Source organism: Gasterosteus aculeatus, chromosome 5, assembly GCF_964276395.1.
Source record: "Gasterosteus aculeatus chromosome 5, fGasAcu3.hap1.1, whole genome shotgun sequence".
In the NCBI taxonomy this organism is placed as follows: Eukaryota; Metazoa; Chordata; class Actinopteri; order Perciformes; family Gasterosteidae; genus Gasterosteus; species Gasterosteus aculeatus.
The window spans coordinates 12,594,629-12,611,188 of NC_135692.1; the positions used below are offsets into that span (position 1 = coordinate 12,594,629).

The 16,560-nt window shown below is 43.6% G+C and overlaps 1 protein-coding gene across 4 annotated transcripts in view; it reads left to right on the top strand.

Annotated features, from left to right (window-relative positions):
• Positions 1 to 16,560, top strand: part of vti1a (vesicle transport through interaction with t-SNAREs 1A) — a 101,207-nt gene that overhangs the window by 7,462 nt on the left and 77,185 nt on the right. For 2 of the 4 annotated variants that reach the window (XM_040175835.2, XM_040175833.2), the window contains exons 4-5: positions 10,816 to 10,893; positions 15,876 to 15,896. In XM_040175835.2, the coding sequence (XP_040031769.1) occupies positions 10,816 to 10,893; positions 15,876 to 15,896 (99 nt within the window). The remainder of the gene's footprint in view (positions 1 to 10,815; positions 10,894 to 15,875; positions 15,897 to 16,560) is intronic. The other 2 variants (XM_040175834.2, XM_040175836.2) reach the window with 1 other exon arrangement.

A 16,560-nucleotide genomic window follows, 5' to 3' on the forward strand; every position in this document is an offset into this window, starting at 1 on the left:
TGTCGTTTTTTTTTTTTTTTTTTTTCAAATCCCAGTGTAAACATGCCTTACTGTGTTTAAGCTAAATGTTTTCTTTATTTTGTTTTCAGTAGCAAAGCCACTTCTGGTCCAAACAGGAGAGTCTCTGTCCATGACTCGGATGAAGGTTAATTGGCAGTCATAAAATATCAAGCTCTGACCAGCTTAATTGTTGAATACTTCACGTTTTCCCGGCATTAAGCGGTTATCGGTGTCAGTGATGGTCGACGCAGTTTTGTTGATGCAATGAGAGTCGCTGGGTAATTCTTTGGTGCAACGACTCGTTTAATTGGATCCAGTTGCACCCAGTGTCGCTTATTTGTGTCGCTTCAACTCCTACTTTTTATATGAGGTATACCCAATTTATTACAAGATGTGAAGAATATGATGCGGTCAACTCACCCAAAGTACCTCTTTGCAAAAGATGTGGGTATTGAAATAGTTGATCTTTGTGTTTCCTGATATTGGGACATTTTAGCCAACCGTCACAGGGACGCAAGTATCCCCCTCTACATTTCTGATTTGTCTTTTGGTTTCTTTTTGAGTCCCGGTCACGGTCAAGTGGGACGTCTGCACTGCCCTTTCCTTTTCTTTAAAGACCTTTTTGGATGGGATGCGTCCTAATTTCTTCCATGGGAGATAATTAACAAATTTTAAAAGAGTCGCCCGACCTTGAAACATTGAGCAGTTTGTTTGCCAGGTGCACAAATTAAAAAAAATAACCTTTGTAGAGCTGATTTAGCTTTCTTTCAATTGAGACAAATAGTGAGCGCTTTATTCAATGAACTGGTACATTGGAACTTTTTTAATAGCAACTTTAAAAAATAATCTATTTGAGTAATGTAAATTGATACGAGTCGATAAGTGTTTTTTAATGAGTTGTACGCGTGTCAAATGTGAAACCAGGCCCTGGGTGTAGCTCATGGTTAGTCTGTGGCCCCTCTTGTATCAGAATGAATTGACTTTATTGTCGAAGAACTAATGACTTTACGAAACACGGCTCCGGACTCGTCTTTCACTTTCCAGGAAAAATGCTATCAGAAGATTTCCATAAGCCCTTTTTAAAAAAATCTGTTTTCCAAACCGCAGAGGCTTTTAGTTGCCTCTGCAGCTGAAGGTCAACCACAATACACCATAAAGAGTGTAGGGTATTGTCTCTATATGCATGCTCCCTGCTGCAGTGTGTAAACCGGTATATAGGCTTCTTCTAGTCACTCGAAGCACACTAATACCTTGTTCGGTGCGTTGACAAATATAACCAAAACGATGTAGATGAAGCTGCTCCTCATCTAATTCACTTATTTTATGTTCATTTTTTTTTAAATCAGCGGTCACGGGCAAATCAAGGTTACAGAGTCGATCCAACTCTGGCTGTTAGCAGCCATGAACTCCTTTACGTGCGCCGCAAGCCAGGAAAGAAGCAGTTTGCAAAGTCATTCATCAGACGATTCTGCATCTGCTCTAAGAGGCTCCCAAAGCCAACGCTGATAATTCTGTCGAGATTTAGGTTTTGATGGGAGATTTTAGCGCCGCTGTACTCCACCCGCACTCGATAGCACCGCTAGCACGCGTTTGAGTATATTAGTAATCCATCTTGAAGGGTTCTCGCTGCCCCCCCCCCCCCTCCCTCCCTCCCACTCTGTCGTGGAGACGGTGACTCCTCCGCGCAGACAACATGACAGGGGAACATTAGTTGGATGTTAAACACTTTAAATCGCCTTAGGTTGCCGGGGCTTACTTGTTCTTACTGAACACAGAGGAGGGGAGGCCGATTGGCTCGTTTCATGGCGTGTTGCTTAACAACCCATCAATGACACCACATTCTAATCACTCGTAACTAGTTTTAAAAGGACTCTGCCAATCGACTGGGATCCCCCCCCTCCCCATTTTCTCCCCAGTGCAGATTTAAGATGTAAACAAATAGATCTTCTTCTTCTTCTACTTTGGGAAGTTGTTGTGCACAGTACGTCTTCCTCGGGCCCTTTGTGGATTTGTGGCGTCGGAGGCTTTTCCGTGTCGTCTTTATGGACTAGAAGATGGGACTCGTTGGTGGATTAGCCTTTTGTCGCTGGTGTTGAAAACATTTTTTTTCTACAGGGGTTTGATGGTGAAACGGCAGCAGTGGGTCAAATCCGGGTTGAAGGACAGATTCACAATAAGGACAAAAGGATGCGCTGTCCAGAAGTTCCGTCTTTGTGTTTTCATTATCGGAAATACATGTGAACCAGACAAAAACCGGAACGACAACGTGCACGAGTTTTCCAACTTTTTTGTTGTTGTTGCGATTCCATACAAATTAACCAGTTTTATTGGTGGTTGATTGCAATGTCTCTTCAGCTGAACTGGAACCTTTTTGGGGAAAAGTCCGTTCACTCCATGACGATGTCATCCATCACTGCGATGAGCATCAACTCCCAAATTAAATGTTTATTCTCAAATGTAACCGTTTAAATTCTAGACACTAAAACCCTGCTGGAAAAGCACATGTCTTTAAACTGGTCTTGATTGTTAAAGTTTGTTTGCCAACCCTCTTTTCTAATTATTAAGTTGTAATATGGGCGATGAGGATGCATGTCGAGGACATTTGCTTTACTTTCAACCTTATTAGTTTTCTGGTCTTTAACGGGACGAGTTCTCGCCAATAGTCGACCACCCCCCCCCCTCTGCTCGCTCTCCATGTCTTTATGTTAACTCTGTCTGTATGGGCGAGGTATCTCCATCATGCCCTGGAGCACTCTTCTTCTTCTTCTTTTTTTTTGCTGGCAGTGTGCAAATTTCGGCCGTTATCCTTCCACGCAATCGTTTTCCTCTTCCGCTTTCCCCCCCCCCCCTTTTGGAAGTCGCCGTACTCGCTCGCACCGCTGACAGCGATCGGTGTGGCTTTCAGACGCTCGTCTGGCGGAGTCCGTCGCAAAGCAAAGGCCCCTCCCGGGTCCCCTCGCTGTCCTCGGGGCTTCTGTGATTGAGTGACTAGAATGAGCGGGAGGCCAAAGATAATAAGGAGGATGGTTGGGAGGGGGGGGGGTATGAAGACGTGCGATGATGTGATAACCCCCCCCCTCCCTCTTTTTACACCCCTTTCCACCTCCCCATCACTTCTCCCTCTGTTCTTCCTTCTGTCCTACCCCCACCGATTCACTTGCACCGGGCCTGTCCCGCGCAGCCCTGCAAACCAGAAGTGACATGTGACACCCGCTCCCCAGTGATGTGCTGACAAGCGGGTACTAGAATAGGTGACAATTTTTGTATTTTTTTTCCTCTCTCTCACTTTCCAGACTGGCTTAAGTATGGTGAAGGCATTCATGAAGTATTTATGAAATATATTATGAATCATGGGCTCTGTGTTTTCGGTGGCGTTTGCTTTTTAATAAGTGAGCCTTGGAGATGGCGAGGGGGAGGAAAGGGGGTCAACGGAGGAAGGGCTCTTTACGTTGCGTCTTTACTGGCGTTTCTTTTATAGGCAAAGCTCCGTGTTTACCAAACGTTCTCACGCGGACACACAATTAAACTTAGTTCCTACCTCTCATCCTAAGTGTCTCTAATGAGGGAGCGTGTCACAAAGAAAGGGAACGTGTTTTTGCTCTCAGCGACCAACAATTTTGCCTTTTTTTTTTTTTTTGCGTGCAGTGGAATCGGGCTTTGGCCTTGATCAGAATTACATCGTGGAAGATGAATTAGAGTTTTCTTTTTCAATTATCCCAGAGGTTGGCCACCATTGTGGCATCAGCCTGCAGTGAGACTTGACTCTATATTTTTGTTCCCGTCATTACCGCGGAGCACTTGTTTTGTTCTGCAATGTGAACGTTTTTGTACATTTTTTAGAAGCGATCCGTTTTGCATAACGCATCGTCGGCTTTAAGTGCTCGTACCAAATGGTCGAGAATCCTCAGTATGAAATATGAAAAAAAGAAAGAAAAAAAAAATCTGTTGACCATTTCAGAAAAACAATCTAATTTTAAAAGTGCTCATTAAAATGATGCGATTCGCTCGTACTTCAGTCTTCATTTTTTCCTGCTACTTTTTTGTTTGAATAACGAACTGCAGATGTTTGCTTTTTGTGAATTACTCAACTTTACTTATTCCTGTCATGAATATAGACGGTTCTTTATTGCTTCAATTCTCCCTCAGAGGTGTAAACAGTTAGCAACCCCCCCCCGCAATTTTTCCAAACTACTTTTGGTAAATTCCAGCACCAAACCTGCGCACTGCCCAGAAACTGGTAAGTGTATTGGGAAGTTCAGGAGGGCACATGTTGGAAGGGCTTTGGAAGTGGGCCTTTCTGGCCTCATCAGCATTTGAATGCGTTCCGGCTACTGAAATAACAAAGTACACATAAATATATAGAGATAATGATCTGACTAAGTCCCTATATGTGCTGCTGTATTCTTATGCTAATGAGCGAGCTATTCAGCAGCAACAATGGTCACATTACAAGTAAAGGCAAAGCACTGAAGGAGATAGTCCTCTGTGCGTGTCCACTGACGGACACGCACATGCTCAGCAGGCCCGACTCCTCTCCCTTTGTGTCTAGCCTTTTTTTTTTTTTTTTTTTTCTTCTTCTTTTTTATTACATTTTTCAATTTTAGATAACACTCCAAGAATAGACATCAAACAAAAATGAATCATAAATCGAGGTCAGGAGTGAACCTCTTTCCAAAGCCGAGGAAGGGTTAAAAGTGGAGGTATTTCTTTCTTTAAAAAAGATGGGAGGACCGATAGGAGAGGAGCTCTTCTCAGCAGAGGGTTCAGTGAACCATATGTAGGTAGCCACAGGCTAATGGGCCGGTTGGTCCCTGGCTTGCCAGGTATCCTGCATCGCACATCTCATCCCCACACACACACACACACACACACACACTTTCTCTCTCCTCGTCATCCTCCAGCTCCCACCCCTCCCACCTTCACTCTGTTGAAAATCCCTCCTCCACTTTCCTCTAATCTCACCTTTTTCTCTGGTGCTGACCCGAGGAGGCCCACTTTATTCCCCACTGCACGCCAGAAGCCAGCGTTGTGATCGGAGCCCGAGCCCCTGTGCCGGTTCCCCCTCTTCCCTCTCCTCTCTCCTTGCCCCGACGGCTCTGCTCTATTGATTTACTTCTTCAACCAACGCCGCCTGTGTCTGTTTTGCACCACCAGCACCCAGGTCCCTCATCTCTGTAACCCTCCGTCTTCTCTTCTCTTTCTTTCTTTCTTTCCCTCCCTTCATGCTTCCTTTCCGTGCCCTCCTGCATCACCATGGGCTAAGGGTGAGAACCTGACAGAGCAGGGGAGACGGCGGGGAAGGAGAGATGGAAGGACCGGGGTGCAGGGAGGGGAAACGGGGGGCTTTGATTTTTCATTAGAAGAGCCTCCATATTTTAATATTGGGTTTAATCGGGCCCTCATGCCTTAAAGAAATAACCATTGAGAGATGATCCCTCGGCCTTCAAAAAGTATATGGCGCTTCTTCAATCAAAGCCCTCCTTGAATTTGCTCTTTTGTTTGGAGTTCACTTGCAACCCCTCCCGCTCCCTCCTCTTCTCTTGCCGCCTCTCGGCCTCTCGCTTTGTGGGTACAGTCGTTAGGCTTATTGACTGATCTCTGCTGTACTTAGCAATAGAAATGACTTTGACAGGGAAATACACCACCGGTATCACAGAGGTGCGAGCATGAAAGGGGGCCTATCCACCAGCAAACACCAAGGTATTCACCCCCCACGCCCCCCTCCCTCCCCGAGATCGAGTATGGTTAGCTCGTGGTGTGATATAATAGGAATTTATAGATTCAGTGATGATGTGAAAACAGAAAATTTGCATATTAGTTGAAAATGAAATTCAACTAATAATAACTTTTTTACATATGACATGAGATCCCGTTGCCCCCCCCCGTCACCCTAAAATAAGCCTTGTCGCCTCACGCCTGTTTACACGTGTCGCGGCTCATTTACTGCCTCCTCTCCGGTTGATCATTCACCCTTTTTTCATTTTGCGCTTTCGACAACGGCTTCTCCGAGACTCCTTCAGCCCCCCCCCATCCATGCAATTGGAACACAATGCTGCGCGCGTGGAAGCCACCAAGGCGCCAACCTGTGAGCTAATGAGAGGCCCCATGCTGTCATCTAAGGCTGTGGCTCCTCTGCTACTGCTGCACTTCTATGAGGGGAGAGAACACACACCGGGCTACCGTTCACACATGTGCGTGCAGCTCTCTAAAGGAGCCTTTTTTTTCCCCGGGACGCGAAGCCTCCAGGCGCGCATACAGTGGACCCCGTGCACGCGTACGCACCCACACAAAGGCGCACAACAGTCAGAAGTGTGGGGGGGCCCGGGGGAGAGTGGGGGGGTTCGATGACACCAAAGACCGGAATAAAACAAAGGCACCAATGACGCCCTCCTGTGACGATCGCAGTAGCTGCTCGCCTTTGTCTGATAATATATCAAATGCATTTAGAAAGAGCACTTACTTAATTGAACAACCTTCTCCCAATTTGTTTGCGTTGAAGGAGAGGAAAATACACTAGACAACAATTTGTGTGTTTTCCTTTGTGCTGTGTGTGTGTGTGTGTGTGTCCCCTGCCAAGCAGAGCTGCATTATTTAAGATGCTGTTGTGATACTTGCGCCTGCTTAAAGGTCTCCGCTTCCTTTTAACGCCGTGCCGCATCGGTCCACCTCTGCCCTCTAAGGAGAGGGGGGGGGGGACCCGACGGTACTGGTCCACACATCACCTGGGAAAATATCACAGCGGGGAGGAAGAGGAAGAGGAGGAGGAGGAGGAGGAGGAGAAGTGCTATTGATAACACATAAAGACATTTTATGACCCCGTTTTTTTTTTGTCATTTCATTGCTGACTTGAGACTTTTTTTTACTGTTCAATTGTTTTACAAGATATTCAAGGGTATCCAACCTTTTCTGGGTAATCGTGCCTTTTTCGCCCACCTGAAAGTTACTGTTACGTAGCGGTTTCCATACGTCCCACATTCACAGAAGCAGCTCCAGCGGAACAGAAAATAAGCGGGTCAATGCCAGTTGCAAGCACACAGAGCTAAATTTAAGTGCCATTCGGTCTAAATTTGGAGATGCCAAGCTGCTCTCCTGCTGGTGCAGGAGCCTGTAATGGAACGTAGTATTGTAAATGGAATACGGTTAATTACTCTTTTCGCGCCACGACACCGGCCGTGCAAAGGAAAAAGCTCGGGGAAAGTGGAGGGAAAAGGAACTTCAGGGCCCCTCATTACACTTTGCCCCTGGGTATTTTTATGCCTTTTATTTCCCCTCTAATGAACTGTTTACATTTGTGAGCTTTCCAGGCGCCACAATTATTTGCGTTATCCTCGTGTCTCTCGCTGCGCCTGGTGAAAAGCAAAGAGGAGAGCTGGAGGGCAGTGAAATGTATTTTAGCCCCTCAGTTTATTTGATTTAAACTAGGGAGATTTTAAAAAAATGTTTAATTTCATTGGAGATGCCAAACTTTTATTTTACATTACGAAGACCGGTATTGTTGACTGCTTGAAATCAGGAAAGGTCATTGTTTTACAACCATTAATAGGTTTCTTCTAGAAACCGATGTTTTGTAAGATAGGCTTTCTTCTTTCTGGGTAATATGAATACTCATGCATGCCCACATATACTATAAAGAAAGTGTGCACAAACAAAAGATCCCTATATTTGCTATAATTAAATAAATATCCATTTCTGCTCGGAGGATTATGCCAAACCGATTAGCATATCTGATAGGAATTGTTATGCATGCATATGTAATTACATTTTGATGGGTAAGAAGTTTTTTTTATTTTTCCCCGTCTGCTATCCGTGTCAGCAGAGGTAAAACGTGTGTTTTTGACAGGACACCAGCACCTCCATCGCTGCTTTTGACGGGCTGGGTGGAGTTTTTTAACGGCCACTTTGCATAAAGTTAAGATGTACCTTTGTACTTTTTCTTGTGTGCATCCGGGAATAGAAGCAAATTCTCACCCAAGATTAAAACAAGTGACAAAAGACAGACCTTTCAAAAGGATTATAAAAAGCATCCCCCCCCCCCCCCCCCGCTTCCCCTTCGTCTGAGCAATAAGGTGTCTTCTGAAAGCGCTCGTTCTTTTTTAGATTACAAAGCCTGATTAGTTGGTTTCCAGCTCGGTCTTTCCATAACTGTAACAAGAATACACCGTTACCGTTGAACATGCACCTGTTATATCTGCTGTCCTGTTGTCACGTCGTAATATTTTGCCTAATTTATAATCCAAATCTGTTACTGTATTAAGCAGTCAATATCGCACAGCTGTTTATGTCTTGCATCAAATGGGGAGGCAGTAATCACTCAGGAATCTGTTGTTTTCCTGAGGGGGAATACAAAAACTGGAGTGCATACTGTAGGTACAGGGGAAGTAGCGGCACGCTTTCATTTCAATGACATTTTCCATTCTTTATACTTTCCTTTTGTTATCTGCACTGTTCTCATTGCGGAAACGCTTCATACGTTCATCTGTAACAGACAGCTATTTAGAAATACCCCCCCCCCCTCCACCCCAACAAAAATCCCTGCATATGGTTTTGAAGGCGACGTAAGCCTCGACATTCAAATCAATGCTTCTCCCAGGCTTCCTCGTCTCAATTACTGCTGAAGTCGTCTCTTCCCCCTAAGTTGCACTGCAGCTCTTTAAGATGAAACTCCACTTAAATGGAATATGTGGGTGTTTTCCTGGCAACAAATATCTGCGTGTGCCTGGTGTACAAGTGCACATGCTGTCTTATAATTGATGCTTATTGTCTTTCTGGTTTTACTCAAATCTGAAATTCCTTTTTAACATCTGACAGCGACACAGTGACCATTTACATCTGCACAGAACATGGGGCTTAAATAATGCTGACATGGCATTTGAGATCTGCATAAAAGCCTGTGTTCTATTTTTAAATCATCTGTTCTTAGAAAGACACAATATGATCACACTAATTTCTTTTTAAATATGTTTTTTGCGTTCATTTCAACAAAGCAGGTGTATAGAAAACAAGCTGTAATTATTACATTTGTCACCTATATTTGCCATGAAGCAACTTACTTGTTTTATTATTTGTTATTTTTACCAAAAAAGTAAATTAAATCCAATCTAGTGTGATAAACTGCCGGATCAAGTGTGTGTCGCAACGATTTCTACAAACTAAAAAGTTAACAACTGTGCTAAAGTTTACGGCCCAATCCCCCAAAAATATAACGAAAAGAAAACGGCACATTATTGACATGGCGCACGTGTGTGAGTGCGAGTCGGGGTGCCGCGGGCCTCCTCCTCCTCTCCCCACAGTGGGCGTTCTGCGGCGAGCTCGGCGTCCCCGCGGTCCGGCCATTGTTTGCGTGCGCTCTTTATCTAATGGGTTTTGTGGTCCGGCTCAATCAGGCCCTCCGTCTGCTCGGTAATTACTCCAGAGGACGGTGGCCATCGCCATGACGATGGCTACAGCCAAAAAACACATCAGCCGTGACTTTCCACTCAGTGCCCCAGTAGAGGAATAACACCCCCCTCCCCGAAAAAATCAACTCGATTGTGATTGAGTTGACAAAGTTATTTCAATCAAGGAACTTGATATCATCGCTCGTGAGGTTAGAATTGGCTTTTTCAAGTTGAATTTGTGTGTCTCTAACTGAAAGGAGGATCAAAGCACTTCTTGCAATGGCTTCTTCAAACTTTAACTGATAACAGAAAGATTCTGGGAAAAGGAATATTGTATTTGAGGAGAGAGAATGCCCCACCAGGTAATTGGTGTTTCTCCACTGATTCTCTTACTTTGTTTTATTCCTTCAGAGTCAAAAACCGAGTAAATATAGAAAGGATTTGTGTTGAGGAGAAAGGGGTGTTTTCGTTTCTGCACTGGTGTGTGTGTCTTTGATTTTTTTTATATTTTTTTCCCCACCTCCTGCAGCCCACCTAGAAACCCTGTCAAGGCAGCGAGAGGAAGCAAAGGAGGCTTAGTAAACACTTTGTGTGTCTGCTGCTGGTGTGTGTTTAGTGTGGAGGGCATGCCAAGAGGCTGTTCTTCCACGGGTCGGGCGTCTGTAAACAAGCGCTACGACGGCAGTCCTCTCTTCGACAATCGGAGGTGGCACACTGTATGAAAAGTGTGTGTTTGTCTTTTGGGGTTTCTTCTTTTGGACATGGCATTCCCAGCGAGCGTGTGTGTGTGTTTTGGAGAGGGAGGCAACCCCAAATCCGATGGGCCGCCGGTGGGTGATGAATTATTCCCTGTCTGGGACTCGGCATCGGTGTTATCACAGAGGCTGCTACTGCACCGGGGTGACAGCGTGACAGCCCCCCCCCCCTGAAAAGATTTAGCGCTGACAAGTGATACTTCCTCATAATACATCTCCCTGGCCCTCTCCTCCGTCCCCGTCCCCCCCTGTTCTACAATCTCTCCATGCACCCAAGATCAGTTTCTTTTGTATGTTTTATACTTCAACTTATATTTGTTTAGGTGGGCGAGGTGGTGGTGGTGGTGGTGGTGGTGGTCGGGGGCGGGACTCATTCCTGTCACTTTTGTGGCAGTAGGTGCAGTAGATCACCTTGGAAGGAGGCTTGGACGCAAACCCAGAAGTATTAACACAGAGGGACAGAGAGAGACACACACACACTCACAACCTGCATGTGTGCGACTCGGTTTGTCACAAAGTTCCATTAGGGGGCTCTCGTGCTTAAGGAATGCCTGTTGTGTTCTTGCATCAACGTCAGTACTAAGCCACATTTCCCCACTTGTTCCCTCTCTTGTGCCCCCCCCCCTTTCTCCCGTCTCCTCTTCTTCTTTTTGTCCTTCTTCCTCATCCTCCTCCCCCTGCAGAAAAGGTCACGTATTGCCTACAGCGATGAGGTGCGCAACGAGCTCCTGGGGGACGAAGCCAGCTCCTCGGAGAACCAGGTGAGGTGCTAATCAGGGGCCCGGACGACAGCAGCGTGGGTGGCTGACTGGCCCCCTGAGGGAGGTGGTGGTGGGGGGGGGGGGGGGGGAGTAGGCCCCTCGGCGAGGCCATCGAGAGCTGAAACCACGGTATTGTCACCAAGTCAGGCGGAAGCAACACTGTTTAATGCAAAGCTGGGCTGCCAGCGAGTGGGCTCAGGGCATGGGACCAGTGTCAAGCCGAAGCCAGATTGTGACCCACACAAGCTTACACACACACACACACACACACACATGAACACCTAAACACAAACGCACTATCCCACACAAATTTAAATCCTCCTCACTCGAAACGTCCCACAGCTGTTCTCCAGCCGGGTGTGGACTTTGGCCGATAATAGACCCTCCATCGAAGTCCACAGACAAACACAAGCATGCACAAACGCACAAGGGTGGCCGGCCTGCACAGCGCAGATGCACAGAATGGAAAAGAGTTCTCATATTTTTAAACAAGTGATATCTTTAAAACAATAAATAAAATATAAATACAAATGATCCGTTCACCCCTTAATACATATTTTTTATTTTCCATTATAAGCCCTGAATAAAAAAAACGCATTCTATTTGACATATTCACAGTTAATGCTAATTACCGATGACATTTTGTTTGAATATCAGTTCAGCCTGTTGAATTCAAGCAATATAAAAAACAGATGAAGAACACGTTCAATCGCTGTCGCCAATGTTTACAAAAGATCCATTCACAGCAGTCGAGAAAGTTTAAGTGAAGAAGAAAAGCGGTTATCTTGAACTGTGGTCTTAATTTGCCAAAATATGCTATGTTCATTTTTTAAAACTTAAATAGTCTTTTCTGCATCAAAACAATGAAACACCAACGGGGCGCGCAAACAGCGCTTTTAATGCTCTTACCGATCGCTCACCTGCACAGCTGCCACTCGTACGCAGCCACACTCAACTCTGACCACGCGTCTTTTGACTAATTATGTGTTACCTTCACAATCGGCTGTCAACTAGCAGGGGTGAGTGCGTCTCCTCACACACGCAATCTCACACACTCTTGTGCAAAGAAATTTGCACTCTAGAAAAAAGAAGAAAAAGATGAATACTCTAATGCGTATTTGCACATTTAGTCCCGTAGTGTTTTATGTTGGTATATTTAGATGAGTCACAGCTACACAAAGCTAAATAAAGTTGTCTGCTTTTCTTTCTTTTTTTTTAACGTTTCCCTATTACCATTTCAATGATGACCCATGAACTGCACATCTTAGAAACATATGTATCAAGAAGCAAGATGGGTCATTGAAATGCATATTCCCCGCAAATTAGCAAGACACAATAGTGATTTTGACATTTTTTGCAGAAGTTGTAAGGAGATTTGCTGTCAGAAATGTCACGTCTGAGATACTGAGGACTTCTATCGATAGTCTGTCAGGGAAAAGCCAAAAAAACCCAAATCTTATTTGCCTTTTCATTAAACATTTATCCAAAACTATTTATTAATTCAGAATTTACAGATCCTAAAAGAAAATCATTGAAAAATGTATTGATACAGAATTCATATTATTGAAGTTTGTTTCATGTTTTACATTTATATTCTAAATTGGGGAAATTACTGGGTTTTTTTGTGTTTTGATTTGTGTGTTTTTGTATTCTTGATAATAATTATCAAATTATATTATTTTATGTCAAATGGCTGAATGAAAACATTAACCTGTTAATTTGATCCATTGATAGAAATCTGTCACATTGTTCACAACTCGTTCTTAATTCTCATTTCACATCAAAATCGTATTTAAATTATGAAATATTTATAAATAATTAAATCAAATGAATGTTACAAGTAAAAACATTTAGCTTAAAAAAATATGTATCTTTGGGAATTTATGTCAAAGAGTGACATTTTCCTTTCATGTTTCTCCTTTTATTTTATTTGTTTGCAAAAATATCACCACAACTCAAAACTTGAATATGTTTAAACCATATGTAAATCACAGAATTATGAAAAACATTTTAATAATTTGCAACTATGATGTCTGAGGTGAAACCTTAAGAACTGTATTAGAATATCTAAAATCCAGAGCCTGAGAGAGAATTCACGCTGGGGCCAAAAGCAAAGTAAATAGATGATGTACATTTTCCCTTTCCTCCCAGGTGCCGTATTTACCCTTATTTTCGTTTTAAAACTTGTGGAGATAATACTTGTCCTGCTGTGAGTGGAGTACTCGGAACTTCAGAGTTTTTTTTTTTTTTTTTTTTAATCTAACGAGACGGTGGTGATAGGGGAGTGGAAAAGATGGCGGGGCCGGGGCAAGTCGGTCAATTTAATTCCTGACGATCTGAAAGAGGTCAGGATCATTTCATATAGCCCTGGCTGAGCAGATCATTACCAGTCGCAAATCTGTTGGTTACATGGCAAGGATTTATGGCTAAGTAAATGGGGAACCGTCATAAGTTTTGAAAATGGCGTATTGGCCCTGCGATAATGGCTAAAGGACGATTTAATAGAGTTCGGCATTTATTCCTTATCTGTATGCGGACAGAGACTGAATTGGCACTATCACTCGTTTTTTTTTTAATAATGTGGTGGGCTACCATTGCACATTTTCTCCTTCTGTTTCCTCTGCATGCAACCCGCACACACACACACACACACACGCGCACGCGCACACACACACACACACACACACACACACACACACAGACACCCCACACAAAGCAGCAAACGCACGCACGTTTTTCACACACCAACTATATACGGAATAGTTTCGATTTCAGTCACAGCAGAAGGCTTGGCCACAAGAGATTGTGCTGGTTTGAGCCGGTATGGACCAGATTTTACAGGCTACAAAGGAAGCAGATTACCACTTGTATCGAATTCCGTATTGGATAAAAAAAAAAAGAAAAAGAATCTTTTGTTTGAAAAAAAAAAAAAAAATGCTGATTATCATAACAGAAAAATTGCAGCGGTGCAATTCTGAATACTGGCTGGCATCACAAAAACAGAAGGCCAAGGCGCTCATGCCGAAGTAATTATAACATTTACAATATTCTATATTTACTGCTGCTGTTTCTTTTGAGCAACGTGAGCCTCGTTTTGGCCGCGCTGGAGAAAAACAGAGGAAAAATAAATCTACCCGGCTCGACGTGCCACCCGTATGGTTTCACCAAATCCTCCACGAAGGACTTGCAATCAAGTGAGGCAGCACAAATGAGCTGGAACAAGTTTTGTTTGGTACCCATTGACTGATGGCTGAGCCGGGTTGAGGGATCGCAGGATACGCAGGGCTTTTTTTTTTTTTTTTCTTTTCTTTTTTTAACCCCCAAATAAGCACATCCACAGTGTAGTTTTAAACTTTGGCCTCTTCAATAATGCATTCTTGGTGGGGAGTAGCTGCCTCGAGTTGGACGGCTTTTCCCACTCTTAAGTGCGTCTGGTTACCGCCGACGTTTTCAAGGGGAGAGCGAAAGGAAAAACACGCAATTATACTTGTTTACCTCCAACATTACGGATATCAACAATATTTTTATATTTGAAATATTGCAGCGCAGCGTTGTGTTTTTGGATTGGTGGAAAAAAAGGATGCACGGACTATTTTTGAGATGCTTGAAAAAAACAAAATGCAGGGGCGGGGGGCGCTGTGACAAATGAGAAATTGTATTTATATAGTATAGATTCCTCATGAATGTGTTACCACTCGACACATTTCTTCGAGTTTTACCACCACAGGTATAGTATAAATAAAAAAGGTGTTATTGTTTTTTAGGATTTAAGTTTACTAGGTGCAAATGTTCAATACTATGATTTTAATGATTTGTTATGGTCTGAAGAGTTGGTAGAAGCAGCCGGTGCTTAATTTTTGTTGTCAATCAAGTTTTTATTTAAAATCTCAGAACTCTCCCTCTTTTCATACAATAGAAAATCCTTCCCAGACTCACACAATTACAAAATCAACGCCACAAGTAACAGTGGCTCCAAGCCTCTACTGAGATCTCCTAATGTTGGTCAAGAAATGTGGATGGCGAGGGAAAAAAAGAAAGAAAAAAAACGCCTCCAAACGGCTTGCAGATCAAGAAATGCGTCCTTCCCCCTTCTCTGCCAACCGCGTTGCATTCCCACGATAAGCCCCAGCCCTCGCCTTCCTTCTCTGCAGCAACCACAACAGGCCAGGGAAGCAACCTTTTTTAATTGTGATTAAGCATAATTAATGGCAAATGGGATTATTTCCCTCCCTCAAATGTCTGATTCATTATCGGAGATGCGAGGTTTCCCAGACCGGGGGAATACGAATAGCATTTCTTATTTACTTCACTTTAAATTTCTCTTTCATCAAAAATGTATAGGCATTCTAAGATTCATTTTTTATGATCTGCGTCTGTCCCAATAATGCTGTGCGTTCATACGGCGGCACGCTCGCGTGGTTTTCCCACACATAATCCAGACGCACCTTTGCTGCAATATCGACAGGATATCAGCGCTTATAAAGAGTGGCTCAGCATTTCTCCAACTCTGCTGCGAAGCACACGTTATTTCTTTTTCATCCCTTTCCTGAGAATTCGGCGAAATGACAAATCCAGTTAACCGTGTTTAGTAACTGTGGAGACTACGTGGTACTCCCGGTTTTCTCCCTCCTCCTGCTGCATCAACATCCGCCATGTGACGTCCTTGATAATGTTAGGTGATATTGCTCGGCGAGCGATCCATTCCCTCCCTTGTTTAATGTGACAGCGCCAGGACTTGATCTTTTGTTTGTTCAAAAAAAAAAAGCCTGAGCGGCGTGTTTGGCTCCGTTTAATGTGTTTGTCTTGTGATTCTCCAAATGCTACAACATGCAAACGGATAAATCGTCAAGGTTAATTCTCTACCCAGCCACATGACCGATCTTCTTCCTGCCATGTTTCTTCTTCTGCTTTTTTTCAAAACTATTATCTCTGCTTCACTCTCTCAATCTTTTTCTCTTCTCCCCTTTGCTCTCACGATGCAGTTGATAAAGTTACGTGAAGAGGTAAGTGCTTCTCTGCTCAAACAGTTACAATCCTGCTTTCCCAACTGAAATTTCAATTTGCCCTCCTCCTGTGGAGAAATATAATTCTCCTCATTTGGACCTTTTTTTTCTTCTTCCTTTTTTCATGTCTGATTGAACGGCCTACAAGCCAAAGATAATAAATTCACTGCCAGACAGTTTCTCCAGTTACCTTAAAATAACATGAAGATAAGATTTTTGAATTTGACTTTTTGAAGGCGACTATTGGGGAAATGAAGATAAACTTTGTCTGTTATTTGGTCAGACGACTTGCTTGATAAACGTTTTAGTTTCAAGAGGGACGTGCTGCCTGTAAGATTTACTCTCCCTTCATCTCCTTGAATGCAGCCACATCCGTTTCTTTGGGCCTTGGGTGATTATTAGCAATGAAATATGTGCATCATAGATGACGCGTGGTTGTCGTTCACCATGGTTACCATTACCCTCGCCAAAAGGTTCCAGAACCGTGCTCCTGTTTAATGTAACCGAACATGCACGGCATGCTATGTCATGAAAATGTCACTCGGCGTAAACTGCATTGCTGTTGCTTCACAAAATGTACAAATGTTCAGACAAACAAAAGTGTGAAAACATGTTCACTGTCATGTACCGCACATCGTCAATAGAAAGGATTTCAGTTCAGAAA